At 41.8% G+C, this 23522-nt stretch overlaps 1 protein-coding gene across 2 annotated transcripts in view; it reads left to right on the forward strand.

The window, feature by feature from the left end:
• LOC124795534 (glycosyltransferase 25 family member) overlaps positions 1–23522 on the forward strand; it is an 869126-nt gene that overhangs the window by 63696 nt on the left and 781908 nt on the right. For both annotated transcript variants that reach the window (XR_007016720.1, XM_047259606.1), the window contains exons 4-5: positions 2054–2173; positions 3570–3759. Coding sequence is in view for 1 of the 2 variants with exons in the window: in XM_047259606.1 (XP_047115562.1) it covers positions 2054–2173; positions 3570–3759 (310 nt within the window). In the remaining variant the exon portion in view is untranslated. The remainder of the gene's footprint in view (positions 1–2053; positions 2174–3569; positions 3760–23522) is intronic.

Below are 23522 nucleotides of genomic sequence, written 5' to 3' on the forward strand. Positions count from 1 at the left end.
GCAGTAGTGTTGTCACCTTGTTCAGTTCCTTTGTTGTCAAACTGACTTACGCTTGAATCACTAATGTCAGTGTTCTGCAGATGAGCCCCAGAAGTAATCAAAACATGTTCTCTTGTTTCACAGCAGCTTTCTGCTTGGAGATTTCACTGGTTGCAAAGATGTTTCCACCAATCCCCTCCCATATGCAAAGTGAGAGACTGAATTCTAGTTGCAAGTAGCTAGTGAACAAAGTTTTTTTTTCAATTTTGTCCAGTTATAGCCTGTTGAATGTCACATTTGTTTTCGAACAGACTAAAGTGCTGTGCTGCACCATAGGTCCTGAAATTTGATCATCGGTGGGCAGAATAGAAAGTCAGCGCCAGGACTCAACATCTAGACCCCCTCCCCCCCCCCCCCCCCCCCCCAACTATCCAGCCGGCAGGGGTGGGGGGGATAGACCAGCACTGCTGGGCTCAACGTCTTTTCTGGATGCATGCGACTGGCCAACCCAATGGCCTGTCTGCAGGGTCTGCCATCCAGCAGCTATAAAGGAATGAACATGACATGAGCCCATTATCACTTCATCTGAAGATGAGGGTTAGGAAAACTTTGCACCAACGTGGTGCCATGGCTTGCCTGATACCTCCAGAAGATTTCTCAAAGTTAAATAACATCTCATTAGCCATTCCTTCTACAATTCATTGGAATATTTGGACTCTGGGATGTAATTTCTGCTTAATTCTGATGTTCATATTAAGTAGGTTTTGACTTTGCCAATATACAGACAACTGGTAGTGTTCTGTTCTAGGCAAATACTTTTTTCAGGTATAAGATTAAGAAAAAGCATCTTGGAGTGTGAGAAGAGGAGCAATGGCTTTTTCAGATCAGCATTTACATTTATAAAGTAATCTAGAATTCCATAATTATCAGTGTGAGTAGATTAGCACTAGTCATAATTTGTTATGAGCATACTTTGCAGATGTAAGCTGCATAAGTAGCTTATGCCTGGAAATACATGAGCTGTTCCACATGTCTGAAACTTTTCCTTCATGATGGAATTCACAAAACATAATGTGTGAATTAATTAATTAATTAATTAATTAATTGGTAGCTGTTTCTGCATCCTTCATTTTCTGAGAACATCTACCATACCTTTTGCATTGTCAGTTAAAAGCGGTAAAAGAAAGGACCTTTTTAATCTTTGTTTAGTGCTTGCAAAAGAAATTAAAAAGTTGCAAACTTCTTTACCTCAAATAAGCTGCTGTTTGATCTCTCAATACAGGGGACAATTTTTTTCCAAATCATAAAGTTACAAACAGCTAACCAGTATTATTTTTTGCCACTCATCACCAGAGTCGCAAGTGAGCTATTATTACCTTTAAATTTACAGTCGGAACGGCTGGCCAGAACTTGCATCCAGGAGGTAAAATTTTAGTATTTCTGATAGGTGCAAAAACTGAAAAAATATTCCTAACTTTTGGAATTATTAGTTCCTTCTTCAGGGAGGAATCACATATTTTTTTCTGTGCAGGATTAGAAAGAAGGCGAACGTCACAATTCAGCACAATTGCTGAAAGAGGCCCACCTCAGAATAGATATGGTTTTATATAAAATATATGAACGGAGTGAATTGTATTGTAAGAAAGTTAGTTAGGGAGGGACTAGATGAGGAAAGGGGATATTGTAAAGTATTATTGGAAGGATGGGTGTAATTGTATGCTATTGCTAAAGAATCTAACATGATGAATGTGAAAACTGAGAAACCTGTAAGAGAAGCAAAAACTAAGTATACGACATAGACTGTTGGGGCTGCTGGTTTAGAGATGTACTGGATTCTTATAGTTTGCCCAGTTTAACATCGTGTAGGATATATTTAACGGATTATCTGCAGCAGTGAATTCTGTCAATAGAAACAAAGCTACTGCTTATTCTCACGAGTTAGTAGAAATAGTAATCGAAGAGATGGGTAGCATTTGTAGGATTATTTTGTACATGTAATGTAAAGTTGAGCTCAGATTTGATAAGTTTTGTTAAATTTTGTAACATCCTCTGCTAAAGAATGTTTATGTTGCAGGAATTCCACTTCATATTTGCAACACAGAACCATTTGGGTACATCAGTATACCTCTTGGAGATGAAGCAAAGCTTGAGGATGATTTTCTCCAGATAACTAATGTAAAAGTGTCAGCAATTGGTAAGCAACTTGTGTTACGCATTGAATCAGAAAGAGCAGCATTCAAAAGAAGATTTTAAAGGGAGTTGACTATGTATGCTTAATTAAATGGATGAAATCAGAGGGGTCAAGACTGAACCTTTCATTTTCTCAAACACTTTAGACAGTACGGATGGATGGATTGGTGGGGAGGGGGGGGGGGGGGGGGGGGGGGAGGAGGGAAAAGAGGGGAGTTTAAGAGAAAATGTGGATTTCTGAAGCATTATGTATGTGACTTTATTAAGGAAAAAGAAGTAACTACATAATCAGCATCAGAAGACAAGTCAGTGCTGACTTGTCATCCTGTCATCATTTGCCAAATTACATCATTTGGATGTTTTGTGGTGGGACATGGGATCAGCAAGCTGCTGTTCAAACTGTTGAAGCGTTCCAGACATTTGAATCACTGCTTCTGATTCAAGTAGCTCCTCAGTTGGCCTCATAGGCTGAGTACATCACATTCTAGTCCTCCAACCAAGGAAGCATCTGTGGGAGTACCAGGAATTGTACTTGGGTATTCATCATTCCAGTCAGGCACATTGACCGCTGAGCCAATGATGTGGAGCCTAATTGTATAATAATGAGGATTACGGGAGCCAGTCAAGATAGTCTCAATGTACCATCCAAATGTTCACAGTGTTCGGCCTGCAAGTTCTCAGAAGATAATCTTGATGGATTGTCTCATCTTTATTTGCCCACAATGCAGAAATCATAGTGGATCAGTTCTCTGCTCTCCGCACTAATCTATTGTAGGTTACACAAGGAAAGAATGATTGACTGGTAAATGATAATGGTGACATGAGGTCCCTGCTCACATATGATCATGTTGAAAACTATTTATGTTCAATCCAGGCACTGAGATTTAACAGCAGTCAGATGTGGACTGAGTCTGCTGAGATCATAAGACTGCTGCTAGTTAGCGTTGTTCACACCTTATGAAGCTAGTGTACTATGGGGAGGGTTCCTGGAATTATGATATTTTTGCACAGATGAAAGAGTATTACAAATAAAGGAAGAGGGGAAAATCAGGCAATTGCTTCAGGCCAAGTCACACAAGCAGCTACTTTTGCACCCACCTTTGCTGCACAAAGTTTGACAAAATGGACAATAACAAATCTTGAAGCCCATTGTTTCTGATGCTATAGTGTTCTATCATTCCATCTTTCCTTTTCTTCTAATGCAAAAGCTCTCGCTCTCGCTCTCTCTCTCTCTCTCTCTCTCTCTCTCTCTCTAAACATTGTATATTTTGTTCTTATTATTTACTTAAAAAAAGTATTTATCATATGTTAAATTGATACACTTTGTGTGTGTTGGGGGGGGGGGGGGGGGGGGGGGGAGAGGCACATGTGTGGACTCAAGCATGTTTGTTTACTTACAGCTGACGGTGCTGACTTTCCAATAAATGACATTTTTCTGGACTACCTTATTTACCCAGAGCCAGATGCAATGGGCTTTGATGAAGTTTATATGATCAATTTACAAAGACGCCCAGAAAGGAGGAAAAAAATGCTGAAATGTTTCCAGGAATTAGGTATTGCAGCAAGTATCATTGACGCTGTCGACGGAAAGTGAGTAGCAAAGAAATAAAAACCTTTAGTACTTTTTTGCCTTTCTATTATGTACTGTTTTCATATCTGTTTTTATGAACAAACACTGCCTTTTACATGAAATAATTGCTGACAATATTCGGGTAATATAAACAAAAACAATGAAAAGTAATTGATATTGGACAGAAACACCAACATACAGTATTCACCATATAGCGGAGATGCTGAGTCGTGATAGGCACAATAAAAAGATTCACACAATTAAAGCTTTCAGCCATTAAGGCCTTTGTCAGCAGTAGACACACACACACACACACACACACACACACACACACACACACACACACTCACATAAAAGCAACTTGCACACACGTCTGCAGTCTCAGAGAGGTGAGACCACACTGTGAACAGCAGCACCAGTGCATGATGGGAGTGGTGACTGGGTGGGGGTAAGGAGGAGGCTGGGGTGGGCAGGGGGAAGGGATAGTATGGTGGGAATGGTGGACAGTCAAGTGTTGCAGTTTAGACGGAGGGCAGGAGAGAAGGTGTGGAGGGGGGATGGGGTAAGTAGTGGAAAGGAGAGAACTAAAAGAAATTAAAAGACTGGGTGTGGCATGAAATGATGGCTGTGTAGTGCTGGAATGGGAACAGGGAGGGTGCTGAAATCGGAACAGGGAGGGTGCTGGATGGGTGAGGACAGTGACTAATGAAGGTTGAGACCAGGAGGGTTACGGGAATGTAGGATGTATTGCTGCGAAGCAGTCATTAAGATGAGGGATATCATGCTTGGCAGCGTGTTCAGCAACAGGGTGGTCCAATTGTTTCTTGGCCACAGTTTGTTGGTGGCCCTTCATGTGGACAGACAGCTTGTTGGTTGTCATGCCTACATAGAATGCAGCACGAAGGTTGCAGCTTAGCTTGTAATTCACATGACTGGTTTCACAGGTAGTCCTGCCTTTGATGGGATAGGTGATGTTAGTGAGTGGACTGTAGTAGGTGGTGGTAGATGGATGTATGGGACAGGTCTTGCATCTAGGTCTATTACAGGGGTATGAGCCATGAGCTAAGGGATTCGGAGCAGGGGTTGTGTAAGGATGGACGACTATATTGTGTAGGTTCGGTGGACAGTGGAATACCACGGTAGGAAGGGTGGGAGGGATAGTGGGCAGGACATTCCTTATTTCAAGGCATGACGAGAGGTAATCGAAACCCTGGCGGAGAATGTAATTCAGTTGCTCCCGGATGGTACTGAGTTACGAGGGGAATCCTCCTCTGTGGCTGGACTGTGGGACTTTGGGAGGTGGTGGGAGATTTGTTTTTGTACAAGGATAGGAGGATAATTACAGTCAGTGAAGGCTTCAGTGAGACCCTTGGTATATTTTGAGAGGGACTGCGCGTCACTGCAGATGCGACAACCACGGGTGGCTAGGCTGTACGGAGGGGACTTCTTGGTATGGAATGGGTGGCAGCTGTCGAAGTGGAGGTATTACTGGTGATTAGTAGGTTTGATATGGATGGAGGTACTGATGTAGTCATCTTTGAGGTGAAGGTCAACATCTAGGAAGGTGGCCTGTTGGGTTGAGGCATTACCTACAAACAAATTCGCGGTAGGGCTATGGGCACCCACATGGCACCATCCTATGCTAATCTATTCATGGGCCATGTAGAGGAATCCTTCCTAAAAACCCAGAATCCTAAACCCCTCACCTGGTTCAGATTCATTGATGACATCTTTGCTATCTGGATTGAAGGTGAGGACACCTTATTCACATTCCTCCAGAACCTCAACAGCTTCTCCCCCATTTGCTTCACCTGGTCCTGGTGGGGCAGATAGTCAGCAATTCGTGTCATGGCCTCCACATTCTTCCAACGCAACCCAGTGCAATTTCTTTGGGTGGCGTTATGTGAAAGATTCGTCATTTACGCCTCCTCTACCAACAAAACTACTGGAACTACGAGCTTGCATCAGCAGTACTTTTGAACAGATTGATAGGAACATGGGAAGAACTTCATTATCTTATCGGCTTGATATCTCCAGAATCAGTAGGAGGGCAAATATGGAACACTTGTAAAAAAAAATAAAATCTTATTGCGTTTTTCTGTGTGTACAAAGCACTGTAACATTAAGTGTATATTCATATTGATATATATGCAACGAATCTGAGAAATCGCTTTAATCATTTATAATAACGTTGTATAATCGAACAAAATCAGGCTGATTTGACCACGAGGTTTTTGAAGATTTGTTTACATCACTTATTCTCCCAATTTTAAAGAAGCAAATAAGCCTAAAAGCTAAAACTGGTGACACTCTAAGTTTCCATATAAGTCTCGATGTATTACGTCCGTGTGAGGAAAATAACATGAAGTTCATCTCGCTCCCACCAAATGCAACCTGGCCATTGCAGCTTCTAAAATCCCGTTGGAGAGAAGTATTGACAAAATGGAAAATGACTCGCACCTCTGGAAGATGATGCTCCACAGTGCGAAGGGACGAATTCCCGCGCCTTCCCAAAGAGCTGATGACTAACTTTGATCTAGTTATAAAGAAACAGAAGGATGATTCCGAGAATACCGGAATTTTTCCTCTGGATAGGAAAAAAAATTTAAACGCCTTCCACAAGCAGTCCTTGAAAAAAGCATGGGACTAATGACTGGTCATGCGGGTGAAGCATTCTTGCAAGAATTAAATAATAAGTGGGAGGAATTGACAAAATGCCGTACCACTAATAGATGCAAAATGTTAATGTCCCACCAGGAAAAATCATCAGTCCTGTCGATTTTCAGGAAGCCATCGACAACAAAAATATGATGGAAAAAACTATTTGGGAAGAAAGGGAAACAGAATAACATGTAATTTCCTGCAAAGTTTCAAAACCGTCCCATACAATGTCTGTGCTCACAGAAACACCAGGCGACGAGACTGATGACACCAGTGACACATTTTTTCTTCACGATTCTGACAAGAACATGGAATTGAATGAAGATGATTCGAACATGTCAGACGTAGAGCGTTCTCCATCAGCATTGCTCACAAATTATACTAGCTTTCTGGAAACAAACGGTGCAGATGTCTTTCGAGTGGTCAGTTTCTTTTGGTTGTGTTTGAGGGCACCTCCTACCGTGGCAAAATTATGGGAGTAAAAAGTGGAGGATACATGGTGAGCGGCATGGAACGATAAAAAATTAATTGGAGATGGCCGATCCATTCAGATGAAATTTTATACACAAAGACAAAAGTTTTGTACGCTATTAATTTCGCAAAGCCAGAGGGAAACCGAGGGCATCGAAGTAAATGATATAAACTAAGATAATAAACAAATGCTAAGTTGTATCGCTGCTGAGGTGAAAAAGGAATGTTCTCACTGTATAAAAATCATGTACTACATAATTTAAATCACACACACACACACACACACACACACACACACATATATATATATATATATATATCTCACGATTTCCGTAGCTGTGTGAAAACAATTTTTTCCCTTGCTTTCAAGGATAAAAAAGAACTGTTAACAGTGTAGCCCACCTGGCGGAGTATCATAGTGACAACTTTCAACCAAAATTTCTCTGTTGTTGTTAAAGATTTCAAAATAAGTGACAAATAACTATACCAAGTAAGAATATACATTTGTTATGCAGATAATGTGTTTTGATTGTCTTTCGAATATAATATTTGACATAACACAAACATAAAATCTGCCACAACGTAACCCCTCTCTACAATATCGACAATGTCGAGAAATTTATGAAGAAAAAGACAGTGATTGAAGGTCAAATGATTTAGTGCCTGACGTTTCTTCGACATCAAATCATAACAGGAGGTGGTATAGCCTGATGATCAAGTAAGAAATGCATGGAATGTAATCCACTCAGAAATTTGATGCGCAATAGCAGTTTGTTGCTAGATTGACCAGTTGCATTACGAATAACTAAGGACGCAGATTCTAATACGGGATGTTTAGGGAAGTTATAGTAATTGCAAGGATTACCAAATTCACATTGTAAGGTTCAATGCGGTAAATGACACTATTTCTTACGTCTGCTTAGATAACATTGGATTACTCGTTTACGTGATTTTATTTTATGTTATAACTGAGCAGCAGGGAATATTTCACACAGCCGGACATCACTGCCTGGAGCTCAGTCTACATGTTCTGTTTATGCACGGGCTATTAAACGCCAGAAAATTACCATGTAAATTGAAAACGGGCAATAAAGGCCTTGCCCTTGAACTGTGGAGGGTGGTTGATTCGTAAATATCAGCGAATCACGCACTTCAGTCTTCACTGTGTGACTCTTAATTCGATTACCAAGCGAAAAATGCACCATAGAAACAGCCGTGAATGAAATTTATATTTGTGGCGGAATCTGTTGTATTAGTTTTATAAGCCATATCTAGGTTAAATACGAGAAACCCAACAGACCAATAGATAGCTGTTATTATTATTATTATTGTAAATTATCCACTCAATCTGTCATGTTTTTAATAACCATAACAGTTTCAAAGACAAGTCACCAGTATGTTAAATATATTCTGCGGAATCTGCCTTCTGCATTTGCCAAGGGCCGGCCGGAGTGGCCGTGTGGTTCTAGGCGCTGCAGTCTGGAACCGAGCGCCCGCTACGGTCGCAGGTTCCAATCCTGCCTCGGGCATGGATGTGTGTGATGTCCTTAGGTTAGTTAGGTTTAATTAGTTCTCTAAGTTCTAGGCGACTGATGATCTCAGAAGTTAAGTCGCATAGTGCTCAGAGCCATTTGCACCTTTTGCCAAGACAATGCAGATGGAATTTCAGGCCCTACAGGCTCTTGAAAGTTGCCAAGAGAGTGCAGGCTGGAGTTTTAGGTCCTATAGGCTCTTGAAAATTTTCTCTGAAATAATGCGGGTATCCGATATTATAAATCGAAGTATGTGCATAGCTATCTCTTCACCTGCCGGAGTCTGCCTCCCTCTCATTCCAGAAAGTATGCAAATTGTGTGTTGAGTATAGAAGTGTTTATGAGCAAGGCAATTTGGTCAGCCTTGTTGATAACTGGTATATCAAATCGATTGCATTGTTCTGTTTTATCATTTGTTACACTGCGTTTGCAGTAAATTTGGAATTCGCTGTTTTCTGAACACTGAGAGGAAAGTCTGTCAGTAACTAACTTGTGGTCGGTTATTTTCATCTCATGAAACCTTTTAAAACAGTCTGTAGTTGCTAGAGCTTTACAGATTTTAATATAGGATACTCTTTCCTTCTGTTTCACCGACTTTCAGTGACCTTATCTTGTATCGCTTTCAGTATTGTTTTAGTTTCTGCAGGCAAATTAGTTGGTCACCACCAGCAAATCAACACCGTCCTGCCCCAGGCCGTTCACATTTTAACCACTACTTCTTTTTCGATCAGAATTGTCATCGTACTGTTATTTATGCCTTATGCCTTATACCTATAATTATCAACATATAACGACTAATATAACGTAGATTGAAAATTGGGAATAAGAGAAAGCACGGTTGATGGCATGTTACAATGCCTCACTCAGAAGTTCACATTTTTTCTGTAGCTGGGGAAATGCATTGCGAGCTTGCTGATCAGTTGACTTGCCTCTCTCAGGATTCAGTGATAAATGGTTTCAATAGATCAGTACGGATATTTTTGTTGTTGTTTTGTCCATACGAGATTATTTGTCACGTGCCTCGGATGCTTCCTTCTTTGGCTAAGACCAACAGAAAAGCTGCATTTGTAACTGCAAATAAACTAAATAATTTGGTTGTTTCGCTGTGTATTTCAAACCTGATTCGTAAAATTAAAGACAAGCCAGTAGGTAATCACAGTGAAGTGACGCTCTGAAGACGTGAGCAAACAATAACAAGCGATCAAAAAGTTTCCGTTCGAAGGCAGTAAAGTCCAGAATCGGTGTGCCATTCGGGGAAAATCACCGTGAGCATTGCGGCGATCATCCCACCGATGCACCATGTTGACCATGTTGATGGTACCCGGTCGGTAAAACGCCACGTCCTGCTGCGTAAAAACGCCATGCCCTGCTGCATAAAGAATTACGTAATTGCTGGAAAATTGGCTCCTGCCACAACTGGAGACAGACAGTGTGGACTTCACCTACAAACAGCATGGTGCTCCAACCCTGTTGCACCATGATGTTAATGATTCCTTAAACAAGAAACTGAAGAACCAGTGGATCAGTCTTAGTGGGGCTGATAATCACCAATTCGCGTCATGGCCTCCACATTCTTCCGACGCAACCCCATGCGATATTTTTGTGTGGCGCTATGTGAAAGATTCATCGTTTACGCCTCCTCTACCAACAAACCTACCAGAACTACGAGCTCGCATCAGCAGTGCTTTTGAGTAAATTGATTGGAACATGGGAAGAACTTTATGAGTCACCTAACATTACCACTAGATATATTTCGTAAATCACATCAAATACTGACAAATCGATTCCACAGACCGAACGTGAGGAGAGGGGCTAGTGTAATTGGTTAAGACAAACCATAAAAAAATGCACGGAAGTATATTTTTTAACACAAACCTACGTTTTTTTAAATGGAACCCCGTTAGTTTTGTTAGCACATCTGTACATATAAACAAATACGTAATCAGTGCCGTTTGTTGCATTGTAAAATGTTAATTACATCCAGAGATATTGTAACCTAAAGTTGACGCTTGAGTACCACTCCTCCGCTGTTCGATCGTGTGTATCGGAGAGCATCGAATTACGTAGGGATCCAAAGGGAACGGTGATGGACCTTAGGTACAGAAGAGACTGGAACAGCACATTACGTCCACATGCTAACACCTTTTTATTGGTCTTTTTCACTGACGCACATGTACATTACCATGAGGGGTGAGGTACACGTACACACGCGGTTTCCGTTTTCAATTACGGAGTGGAATAGAGTGTGTCCCGACATGTCAGGCCAATAGATGTTCAATGTGGTGGCCATCATTTGCTGCACACAATTGCAATATCTGGCGTAATGAATGTCGTACACGCCGCAGTACAGCTGGTGTAATGCCGCCGCAGGCTGCCACAATACGTTGTTTCATATCCTCTGGGGTTGTAGGCACATCACGGTACACATTCTCCTTTAACGTACCCTACAGAAAGAAGTCCAGAGGTGTAAGATCAGGAGAACGGGCTGGCCAATTTATGCGTCCTCCACGTCCTATGAAACGCCCGTCGAACATCCTGTCAAGGGTCAGCCTAGTGCTAATTGCGGAATGTGCAGGTGCACCATCATGCTGATACCACATACGTCGACGCGTTTCCAGTGGGACATTTTCGAGCAACGTTGGCAGATCATTCCGTAGAAACGCGATGTATGTTGCAGCTGTTTGGGCCCCTGCAATGAAGTGAGGACCAATGAGGTGGTCGCCAAAAATTCCGCACCATACATTTACAGTCCACAGACCAAACCACAACAGTGCACTACAGCCACACTCGTAAATACGGTCGTCATCATACACATGTCCCTGCAGATGCTGCTCGCCGACCGTGGCCCGTGTTCGTTACAACACGCAACTGAACGTCGGAGGTTTCAAGCGTAAACTTTAGGTTACAATATCTCCGTATGTAATTAACATTTTACAATGCAACAAACGGCACTGATTACGTATTTGTTTATATGTTCAGATGTGCTAACAAAGCTAACGTGGTTCCATTTAAAAAAACGTAGGTTTGTGTTAAAAAACATACTTCCGTGCATTTTTGTATGGTTTGTATTAAACAATTACACTAGCCCCTCTCCTCACATTCGGTCTGTGGAATCAGTTCGTTAGTATTTGATGTGGTTTACGAAATATAACCAGCGGTAACGTTAGGTGACTCACCCTATATATATATATATATATATATATATATATATATATATATATATATATATATATATATATATATATATATATAGAGTTTTTCTGTGTGTAAAAAGCCCTGTGACATTAAGTATATATGCATACTGATATATATATATATATATATATATACAACGAATCTGAGAAATCGCTTTAATCATTAATAATAACGTGTAATCGAACCAGATCAGACTGATTTGACCACGAGGTTTTTGAAGATTTGTTTACATCACTTATTCTCCCAATTTTAAAGAAGCAAGTAAGCCTAAAAGCTAAAACTGGTGGCAATTTTAAGTTTCCATATAAGTCTCGATGTACTACGTCCCTGTGAGGAAAATAACGTTAAGTTCATCTCGCTGCCGCCAGATGCAACCTGTCCATTGCAGCCTCTAAAATACCGTTGGAGACAAGTATTGACAAAATGGGAAATGACTCGCACCTCTGGAAGATGGTGCTCCACAGTGCGAAGTTAGGGATTCCCGCGCCTTCCCAAAGAGCTGATGACTAACTTTGATCTAGTTATAAAGAAACAGAAGGATGATTCCGAAAAGACCGGAATTTTTCCCTTGGATAGAAAAAAAATTTAAACGTCTTCCACAAGCAGTCCTTGAAAAAAGCGTGGGACTAACGACTGGTCATGCGGGTGAAGCATTCTTGCAAGAATTAAATAATCGGAGGGAGGAATTGAATTTCATTGGCTGGTAGGATAAGGCGACTCTTGGAACGACACTTGGAGTAAATAAGGCAAGTTTTGGAACGATGGCCGATTTTTGTTAATGATTTCTACGGTAAAGAACAACTTTTGCGTGAATATAGACTAATCAGTCAATGCGCCGGGTACGGAAGAAAATCGGAGTAGGCTTCACTCATTTCGTAAAAAAAATTGGATAAGACCAGTTTTGGAACGGACCACCTCAAGTGAGCAAACAATAACAAGCGATCAAAAAGTTTCCGTTCGAGGGCAGTGAAGTCCAGAATCGGTGTGCCATTCGGGCAAAATCACCGTGAGCATTGCGGCGATCATGCACCATGTTGATGGTACCCGGTCGGAAAACGCCACGTCCTGCTGAGTAAAAACGCCATGCCCTACTGCATAAAGAATGACGCAATTGCCTGCTGCTCATACTCATCCGACAGGAATTTCCGGCCCGTCAAGATCTCTTTTAAGGAACCGAAGGCGTGATAACAGCATGGGGAGAGATCAGGATTTCAAGGTGGATGCTCAAATGTCTCTCACTTGGGTTGGCGTTACAACATTTGCGATATGGGGACGTGCGTTATCATGAAGCAACAACACCCCTTGTCGCAATATTTCCGGACGTTTCACCTTAATGGCAAACACATTCGTCATTCTCAGACTGATGTTACCGGTGTTTGACATCCGGCAGCCAAGAAAAGAATAACGCCACGCTGGTCCTGTGTTGATGCATTTGGTAATAACGTCGCCTCACTTTACGTTTCCGCATTTACTGTACGCGCGTGGAAAAGACACGAATGCTACACTAATTCCGTGCCTACATGTCGCTGCTTTCATACGCACATCGGAGTCACGCTACGTTGCTTATACGCAGTGGCAACGTCCTCAAAAGTAAATTTTTTGATCGCCCTTATGTTTCATATTTTCTAAATGTTCAGATCTGTACCTGTTGTTTGTTTATATTTCGTTAAGTCAAGTAACGTTAAATTCGTTATTATATGTATGGGACATTCTTTCTTCGAAATTGTGCAGGCATCCGTGTCTGTTCTGCTGAAAGATGACATCAGCCCCCATGATAGCGTGTTGTTGTACTTCTTGCACCCAAAACATCTGCAGTTAGATAGAAAATACATTCTACAAGCCCAAGGTATGTGCTCAGAAGCAGATTTAACTAAATGTTCATGCGAAGATGCAGTTCATGAACCAAAGTTTGTTAGACAGTACTAATATCCGGTGAATTTGAGTCGTACATATGATCTGGAGTTAATTATCATGTTCCACAAACTGTTATAGCAAATTTCTGGACGTATTGCACAGACAAGTTTCTGACTGGGAAATGCCATGTTCACCAGCGAAGTAGTCAGCCATAAAAGAATGGAAATGAGCGGCAATAGCACTATTTTAGTGTAACAACAGCAGGTAGCAAGAATACCCAAGTGATTTGAGTCCCTCAGTCATGTACAAACTCCACGGACTGGCATACATTCCAGATCCACGTGCTGAAGAGACATTCTTGGGAGGACAGCGTTTCCTGGCAGTACCGCCTATGCAGCGTGATAGGAGTCGTTTAGATGATATGTCAACTCGCTTTTGTTTTTCCATGATCCAATCAAGTTTCGGATCCTCCAGCAGTCATAAGTGAAAATGTCACTCCATCAATAAATTCTCTCTTACATGTCGTTTGCTGTTAACAATATGCTCATAAGCACTTCTGACTTTACCAGCGTCGCTTTAAGTTTCTCAGTTATAGTGCATATTGCACCCTGTTCTGCTGTGAGGAGCATGGAAGCCTGAAATATGTACGTTTTTGGCAAGGATATGGACATTAAACATTTATTCGTTCACTTGGTTTCCTATCAGTTTCGGTAGATACTTGCACGTGAACGTGCGACGAGCCAGGCCGTTTTCATGTTCTGTTTCAGCTGCTTGACCATTTCAACACAACCAGCTTTGTGTCGAAGTCACATAAATCAGTAAAATTTTCCATTCTCATCTCACAGATTCGACCGAATGACTACTCTTCAGCCTTTGTAACATAAGATCCGTATCGCCCCATATGCCCTCACGAGACAGACTGCAGTACAGTACCTCGCGCGATGGGAACTTGGCTTTATTATTTTACTGGATCATTGTAAGAATAAGGCAGTGAAACACTGTAGTTTCATGGCACTCAACAGTGACGATAATCAGGAACAGTCTACAAATTGAGGTGGAGAAAGGGTAAAAATTTGATGCAGTAGGTCTGCGAGATGTGCGAGGAGAGATCCTCCAGTAGATTTACTTACGAAAATAACATAACTATCAGCAGCTCTCATGAGGCTATCCATTTTCCAGAACCAGAGCAGGATGTGGATCAGGCACTCTTCAGGCAAGAATATGGATATATTTCCATCTTGCATCATAAAACCAGAGTACAAAGGCTGCAGCTAACGCGATCAGGGGACTATAAAACGTCCCACAATGCTAAAAAATGTGAAACTGATATGAAACACTAGAAGCTCAAGCTATTCGACCGACATTGTGTTAGGCTACGTTATTTCAAAAGTACTGATGGTAGGATTCCCCTCGCCATTGTCGTGGTAACTGCCGTCTGCTTCACATCTGCTGTGCAGAAAGCTACGTAAATTTAACTATTAACTGTGTTTTTCTTACTTGTCACTTCTCTTTCTGTGTGTTTTTGCTTTTAGGAAGCTTTGATTTTCGAGTACTAGCAATAGTGTTCCATAGATTTCATGTTTTTTTTAATACAGTCCAGAGACAGGTAGTGCTTATTTTCATTGATTCCAACAAGAAGTGTCTAGTAACCACAGTTTAGTCAGCTATCAGTCGCCGTTAGTGAATTAAGTCTAGTTAAAAGTTGATTAACTCTCTACAGTAAATTGTTGATTTCTTAGCATGGATAGGATGTGTGACTGCTGTGTACGGATGCAGAAGGAGCTGGCCACTGTTCGCGAACAGCTGAACGTGCTGATGGCCGCGTTCAACCGTCGTAAGGCTGCTGCCTCGGAGTACAGCGGCAGTGGGGAGTCTGGTGCGTCGCATGGTACACCCCAGGTGTTACATGCTTCACTGTCCCTGCTGTCGAGACACCTTCACGGGTACCGGGCACGGTTAGGCCACCCTCTCCCCAAGGGAAGTGGCAGGTTCAGCGGCGTTCGCGGCGCACGAGGCGGAGGGTCAATGTGGAGGCTGGCCGTGTGGCATTGCCCGCTCTGCCTGTCAGTGGACATGGGGCCGCTCTTTCGGCAAGGTCCGAGCAGACACACGGGGGGTGGGGGGTGGGGGGAGGGGCTTATTAGTGATTGGGAGCTCCAATGTTAGGCGGGTGATGAAGCCCCTTAGGGAAATAGCGGAAAGGTCGGGGAAGAAGGCAAGTGTTCACTCTGTATCCTTGCCGGGGGGGGGGGGGGGGGGGGGGTGGGTCTCATCCTAGATGTGGAGGAGGCTCTGCCGGCGGTAACAGAAAGCACTGTGTGCACCCGACTGCAAATTGTTGCTCATGTCGGCACCAGTGACTTCTGCCGTCTGGGTTCAGAGGTCATCCTCAGTTCATACAGGCGGTTGGCCGAGTTGGTGAAGGCGGAAAGCCTCGCTCGCGGGATGGGATCTGAGCTAATTATTTGTAGTATCTTTCCCAGAACCGATCGCGGTCCTCTGGTTTGGAGCTGAGTGGAAGGCTTAAACCAGAGGCTCAGACGATTCTGCGGAGATCTGGAGTGCAAATTTCTCGACCTCCGCTATCGGGTGGAGAAATGTAGGGTCCCCGGAATAGGTCAGTCGTGCACTACACGCAGGAAGCGGTAGCATAGTACGTGTGGAGTGCACATGTGGGTTTTTTAGGTTAGAGAATTCCCTCCCTAGGCCCGACAAGACGCCTCCTGAGACGCGACAAGGTAGTAGTAGGCAAAACGCAACAGGGAATAACAATATTAATGTGGTAATAGTAAACTGCAGGAGCGTCTATAGAAAGGTCCCAGAACTGCTCTCATTAATAAACGGTCAAAATGCCCACATAGTACTAGGGACGGAAAGTTGGCTGAAACCAGATGTAAACAGTAATGAAATCCTAAACTCAGATTGGAATGTATACCGCAGAGACAGGCTGGACAGTGAAGGGGGAGGCGTGTTTACAGCGATAAATAGTGCAGTAGTATCGAAGGAAATTGACGGAGATCCGAAATGTGAAATAATGTGGGTGAAGGTCACGGTTAAAGCAGGTTCAAACATGGTAATTGGATGTCTCTATAGGCCCCCTTGCTCAGCAGCTGTTGTGGCAGAGCACCTGAAGGAAAATTTGGAAAATATTTCGAGTAGATTTCCCGACCATGTTATACTTCTTCGTGGAGATTTTATTTTACCAAATATACACTGGGAGACTCAACCGTTTATAACTGGTGGCAGGGACAAAGAATCCAGTGAAATTTTTTTAAGTGCATTATCTGAAATCTACCTTGAGCAGTAAAACAGAGAACCGACTCGTGGCGATAACATATTAGACCTTCTGGTGACAAACAGACCCGAACTGTTTGAAACAGTTAACGCAAAACATGGAATCAGCGATCATAAAGCGGTTACTGCATCGATGATTTCAGCCGTAGATAGAAATATTAAAAAAAGGTAGGGAGATTTTTCTGTTTAGCAAAAGTGACAAAAGGCAGATTTCAGAGTACTTGACGGCTCAACACAAAAGTTTTGTCTCAAGTACAGATAGTGTTGAGGATCAGTGGACAAAGTTCAAAACCATCGTACAATATGCATTAGATGAGTATGTGCCAAGCAAGATCGTAAGACATGGAAAAGAGCCACCGTGGTACAACAACCAAGTTAGAAAACTGCTACGGAAGCAAAGAGAACTTCACAGCGAACATAAACAAACCCAAAGCCTTGCAGACAAACAAAAATTACGCAAGCGAAATGTCGTGTGAGGAGGGCTATGCGAGAAGCGTTCAATGAATTCGTAAGTAAAGTTCTATGTACTGACTTGGTAGAAAATCCTAAGAAATGTCAAAGCGGTAGGTGGATCAAAACAAAATGTCCAGGCACTCTGTGACCAAAATGGTGCTGAAACAGAAGATGACAGACTAAAGGCCGAAATACTAAATGTCTTTTTTCCAAAGCTGTTTCATAGAGGAAGACTGCACTGTAGTTCATTCTCTAGATTTTCGCACAGATGACGAAATGGTAGATATCGAAATAGATGACAGAGGGATAGAAAAACAATTAAAATCGCTCAAAAGAGGAAAGGCCGCTGGACGTGATGGGATACCAGTTCGATTTTAAACAGAGTACGCGAAGAAACTTGCCCCCCTTCTTGCAGCGGTGTACCATAGGTCCCTAGAAGAGCGCAGCGTTCCAAAGGACTGGAAAAGGGCACAGGTCATCCCCGCTTCCAAGAAGCGACGTTGAACAGGTGTGCAGAACTATAGACCTATATCTCTAACGTCGATCAGTTGTAGAATTTTGGAACACGTATTATGTTCGATTATAATGACTTTTCTGGAGACTAGAAATCTACTCTGTAGGAATCAGCCGGCCGCGGTGGTCTAGCGGTTCTAGGCGCTCAGTCCGGAACCGCGCGACTGCTACGGACGCAGGTTCGAATCCTGCCTCGGGCATGGATGTGTGTGATGTCCCTAGGTTAGTTAGGTTTAAGTAGTTCTAAGTTCTAGGCGACTGATGACTTCAGATGTCAAGTCCCATAGTGCTCAGAGCCATTTGAACCATTTGTAGGAATCAGCATGGGTTTCGAAAAACACGATCGTGTGAAACCCAGCTCGCGCTATTCGTCCACGAGACTCAGAGGGCCATAGACACGAGTTCCCAGGTAGATGCCGTGTTTGACTTCCGCAAGGCGTTCGATACAGTTCCCCACAGTCGTTTAATGAACAAAGTGAGAGCATATGGACTATCAGACCAATTGTGTGATTGGATTGAAGAGTTCGTAGATAACAGAAAGCAGCATGTCATTCTCAATGGAGAGAAGTCTTCCGAAGTAAGAGTGATTTCAGGTGTGCCGCATGGGAATGTCGTAGGACCGTTGCTATTCACAATATATATAAATGACCTTGTGGATAACATCGAAAGTTCACTGAGGCTTTTTGCGGATGATGCTGTAGTATATCGAGAGGTTGTAACAATGGAAAATTGTACTGAAATGCAGGAGGATCTGCAACGAATTGACGCATGGTGCAGGGAATGGCAATTGAATCTCAATGTAGACAAGTGTAATGTGCTGCGAATACATACAAAGAAAGATCTTTCCTCATTTAGCTACAATATAGCAGGTCAGCAACTGGAAGCAGTTAATTCCACAAATTATCTGGGAGTAGGCATTAGGAGTGATTTAAAATGGAATGACCATATAAAATTAATCGTCGGTAAAGCAGATGCCAGACTGAGATTCATTGGAAGAATCCCAAGGAAATGCAATCCCAAAACAAAGGACGTATGTTACAGTACACTTGTTCGCCCACTGCTTGAATACTGCTCGTTGGTGTGGGATCCGTACCAGATAGGGTTGATAGAAGAGATAGAGAAGATCCAACGGAAAGCAGCGCGCTTCGTTACAGTGTCATTTAGCAATCGCGAAAGTGTTACGGAGATGATAAACTCCAGTGGAAGAGTCTGGAAGAGAGACGCTCAGTAGGTCGGTACGGGCTTTTGTTGAAGTTTCGAGAACATACCTTCACCGAGGAGTCAAGCAGTATATTGCTCCCTCCTACGTATATCTCGCGAAGAGACCGTGAGGATGAAATCAGAGAGATTAGAGCCCACACAGAGGCATACGGACAATCTTTCTTTTCACGAACAATACGAGTCTGGAATAGAAGGGAGAACCGATAGGGGTACTCAAAGTATCCTCCACCACACGCCGTCAGGTGGCTTGCGAAGTATGGATGTAGATGCACATCCGTGCGCATACATGTCGTAGACTCGGTGCATATTTAACGTATAGAAAAAAGCTACCATCTTTTGGAGTCACATGAAACACTTTTGGTCTTTGAACCCTTACTACATCACAAGAATGAATGGAAACGCAATAAAATGTATTCCAAACTTTGAGACATACTCTCAATTAAGATTTACAATATGTAACAATATTGTTTACTATTACAAAAATAAGGAAGTACGGATGTCTCAAGTTACGCTTTGATAGGGGGTTTCTTGAAACACTTCTGTTTCTGATGTTAGGTCACCTGGTGAAAAATTCAGTTCTAAGTAATAATAACACTGTAGAAATATTTTTAAAAAACCTGCAAAATAATTTAATTTAATTACTGTACTGGAAAGTTTGACGACTTTAAGAATGTAGTGATTGGACACTAGACTGCTCATGTCACATCCACAGGCAGTTGTTGTTGTTGTGGTCTTCAGTCTTGAGACTGGTTTGATGCAGCTCTCCATGCTACTCTATCCTGTGCAAGCTTTTTCATCTCCCAGTACCTACTGCAACCTACATCCTTCTGAATCTGCTTAGTGTATTCATCTCTTGGTCTCCCTCTACGATTTTTACCCTCCACGCTGCCCTCCAATACTAAATTGGTGATCCCTTGATGCCTCAGAACATGTCCTACCAACCGATCCCTTCTTCTGGTCAAGTTGTGCCACAAACTTCTCTTCTCCCCAATCCTATTCAATACTTCCTCATTAGTTATGTGATCTACCCATCTAATCTTCAGCATTCTTCTGTAGCACCACATTTCGAAAGCTTCTATTCTCTTCTTGTCCAAACTATTTATCGTCCATGTTTCGCTTCCATACATGGCTACACTCCATACGAATACTTTCAGAAATGACTTCCTGACACTTAAATCAATACTGGATGTTAACAAATTTCTCTTCTTCAGAAACGCTTTCCTTGCCATTGCCAGCCTACATTTTATATCCTCTCTACTTCGACCATCATCAGTTATTTTGCTCCCCAAATAGCAAAACTCCTTTACTACTTTAAGTGCCTCATTTCCTAATCTAATTCCCTCAGCATCACCCGACTTAATTAGGCTACATTCCATTATCCTTGTTTTGCTTTTGTTGATGTTCATCTTATATCCTCCTTTCAAGACACTGTCCATTCCATTCAACTGCTCTTCCAAGTCCTTTGCTGTCTCGGACAGAATTACAATGTCATCGGCGAACCTCAAAGTTTTTATTTCTTCTCCATGAATTTTAATACCTACTCCGAATTTTTCTTTTGTTTCCTTTACTGCTTGCTCAATATACAGATTGAACAACATCGGGGAGAGGCTACAACCCTGTCTTACTCCCTTCCCAACCACTGCTTCCCTTTCATGTCCCTCGACTCCTATAACTGCCATCTGGTTTCTGTACAAATTGTAAATAGCCTTTCGCTCCCTGTATTTTACCCCTGCCACCTTTAGAATTTGAAAGAGGGTATTCCAGTCAACATTGTCAAAAGCTTTCTCTAAGTCTACAAATGCTAGAAACGTAGGTTTGCCTTTCCTTAATCTTTCTTCTAAGATAAGTCGTAAGGTCAGTATTGCCTCACGTGTTCCAGTGTTTCTACGGAATCCAAACTGATCTTCCCCGAGGTTGGCTTCTACTAGTTTTTCCATTCGTCTGTAAAGAATTCGTGTTAGTATTTTGCAGCTGTGACTTATTAAGGGGATACGGAATCACCTATCCCCGCAATGTTAATATATGCCTACTATAGGGAACATTTTCTCACAAACTACTGGAGACAGAGAGGTAAAAATTTTACTGTATGTGCATTCATATGTTACAACAATACTGAAACAACAGTTTATTGTCAAAGTATTTTCTTACAGAGATATTGTACATTTATTTTTAAGTAAATTTTTTCCATCGCTTTTTACTAGACTATCACCCCTAAGTCTTTTGTAAATCAAGTAATTAAAAAATCGTTGTTTCAGTATGTAATAGGGACCTATGTCACTACGTCATAAAAATTTCAGACTTCTAGGTTGACCAGTACCTGAGATAATGTTCCTAGATGAAGTAAAAAGTAAACTTACGGGAAACGGAGAAAGAAGATTAAAACATTCCTGATCCGTAGCTAATACCCCCTTCACAGTCTTCATAATCATCTTCAAGTCTTCTTTTGGCACCCCTCTGCACCTGTCTTGCTTTCTTCACTAATGTCTTTATTATATTATCAGCATGCCTTAGTCTGTGCTGATCTAAAAAGAACATAGCACGTACCGTACGAGAACCAACACACATACCCAACTTTTGAAGGACCTGGCATTTAGTTATATTTCCAAGATTGAAGGTTGCCACAGCATCATACACACCAAAATGTAGTGTATTAATTCCGACAATGTTTTTGGGAGACGATGCCATATCACACTATTCAAGCACTCGTTGTGGTTCTGCGTTTTTCCGTGAAGACATTTCATCAGAAGACTTCTGTCAGCCAGATCTCTGAAAATGGGCTTTATTTCTGCCATGATGGCTGATGGTAGACTGTGGTGGTGAATGTATTTCTCTCCTGTTGTTAGTCCCCTATTGTATTTACACCAGCTGTTTTCACCTTTGGGGCACAAACCATGTTGTGGATGCTCATCCGTGGATGCGGTGTGGAAATATAAAGCCCATATAGCTCTCCTCATTTCTTCAAGATTGCCTGTATTTTGCCTGATTGCAAGGCCATAGCAGTTCTGAATGTGGTCTATTATGGAATCAGTCAATCTTCCTCTGCCATCCAAGGTTTTCCCATCATCTAGTTTTTTCCCTTTCATAACTGATTTTAACCTTCTCAGCCTGGCACCCATTCTCTTCTGCACATGTCCTATACATTCAAGTTTGCTTATATTTACACTGTTCCCATATGGTTTGCTTTCCAAAACTTCTTTGAATGCTTTAGAGTCACCATCTCCCAGATATTTGACATAGCGAACATTATACCACTGTGAAGAGCGATGAAAAATTTTCTTCACCCCAGCAACCTCCATGCCACCACTACTACCATAATAATTAGCAATACAGTCATCACTGTGTTCATTTTTCAGCCTGCCTGTGCACCTACAGTATTTAGACATTATTGCAACATCAATAACCTTGCCAGTATCAACACTAGTTGCTGTTACAACACCATTGTTGGAGGTGTGGCCCCTTTTCTGCCACGTGCCATCAAACGCCACTGTGAGGTCACGACTGCCGTCATTTTCTTCCACTGCTTCTTCCACAGCAACCTGCATTGACTTCTGTGCTACATCTTCAACTGCAGATCCTAGTACATAATTGTAAGCTTCAAACTTTGAAGGTGCACTTGGAAGATTTAGAACACCACATAGCATATCACCAGCTGCTTTGCCCTTACCAATTGCTCGCAATCCATAAACTAACCTAATATTTACACTATAAAGTTCAGTTTTCTTGTATCCATTATTTACAGTTACTGAAACCGAACTTGGAAACTTACAGCTGTATTTACAAACACTGCATATTAAATTAAACTGGGCAGCCAGGCCAACATGGGATTCTACTTTCAGAGAAACGTTTCCATGACGTTTTTTGCAGCACAAACTGTTTTCAAGAGCTTCACACAATATATTCGTATCAATGAGTTCAAAAACTTCATTCCCTCTATCAAGTAAATTATATTTCTCTTCCAAATCTCTTAGTTTTTTATGAGAAGCACTGTTTTCATTTGGTGTAAGTTCGTTCGGCAAATCAGTAATAAGTGGATTCACATTTTCCAACAGTGATGATGATGAACTGCTTTGCTTTGCTAATGAATCATTATTTCTTTTCTTTTGCCAGTTCACACGCTTTTTAAATACTTTTGCTTTAGCTCTAGGCATTTTCACTGCGAAAAATGAAGCACTAAATACGAAATAACTCAACAACTACTTTCTTATATCACACTGTTTACAAAACAGTCCCGCCACAAAGTCAAAGAGTAACTTGAGGAAACCAGAGAGAAACATTTTCGGGCAACTAGTGTATAAATAGTCGCTGGAAACCGGGATATTTGAATTCATGTCACTTTAAAGGTACTGCCAAAAAGTTCATGGTCAGCCACGAGAGACGTGTATAACTAAAGCGCAATACCCGATCTCACAAATATATAAAAATAAAATAGTTATAATTGTAGTAGAGCTATGTATGATACGTCATTTTAAAGAGGAAACATGGCAGAATATAATACGCCAATAAAAAAAAAATTCGATTTTTTAACCCAAAATCCGATTCCGTGTCCCCTTAAGCTGATAGTTCGGTAATTTTCACATCTGTCAACACCT

This window comes from Schistocerca piceifrons, chromosome 4 (genome assembly GCF_021461385.2).
Source record: "Schistocerca piceifrons isolate TAMUIC-IGC-003096 chromosome 4, iqSchPice1.1, whole genome shotgun sequence".
Taxonomy (NCBI): Eukaryota; Metazoa; Arthropoda; class Insecta; order Orthoptera; family Acrididae; genus Schistocerca; species Schistocerca piceifrons.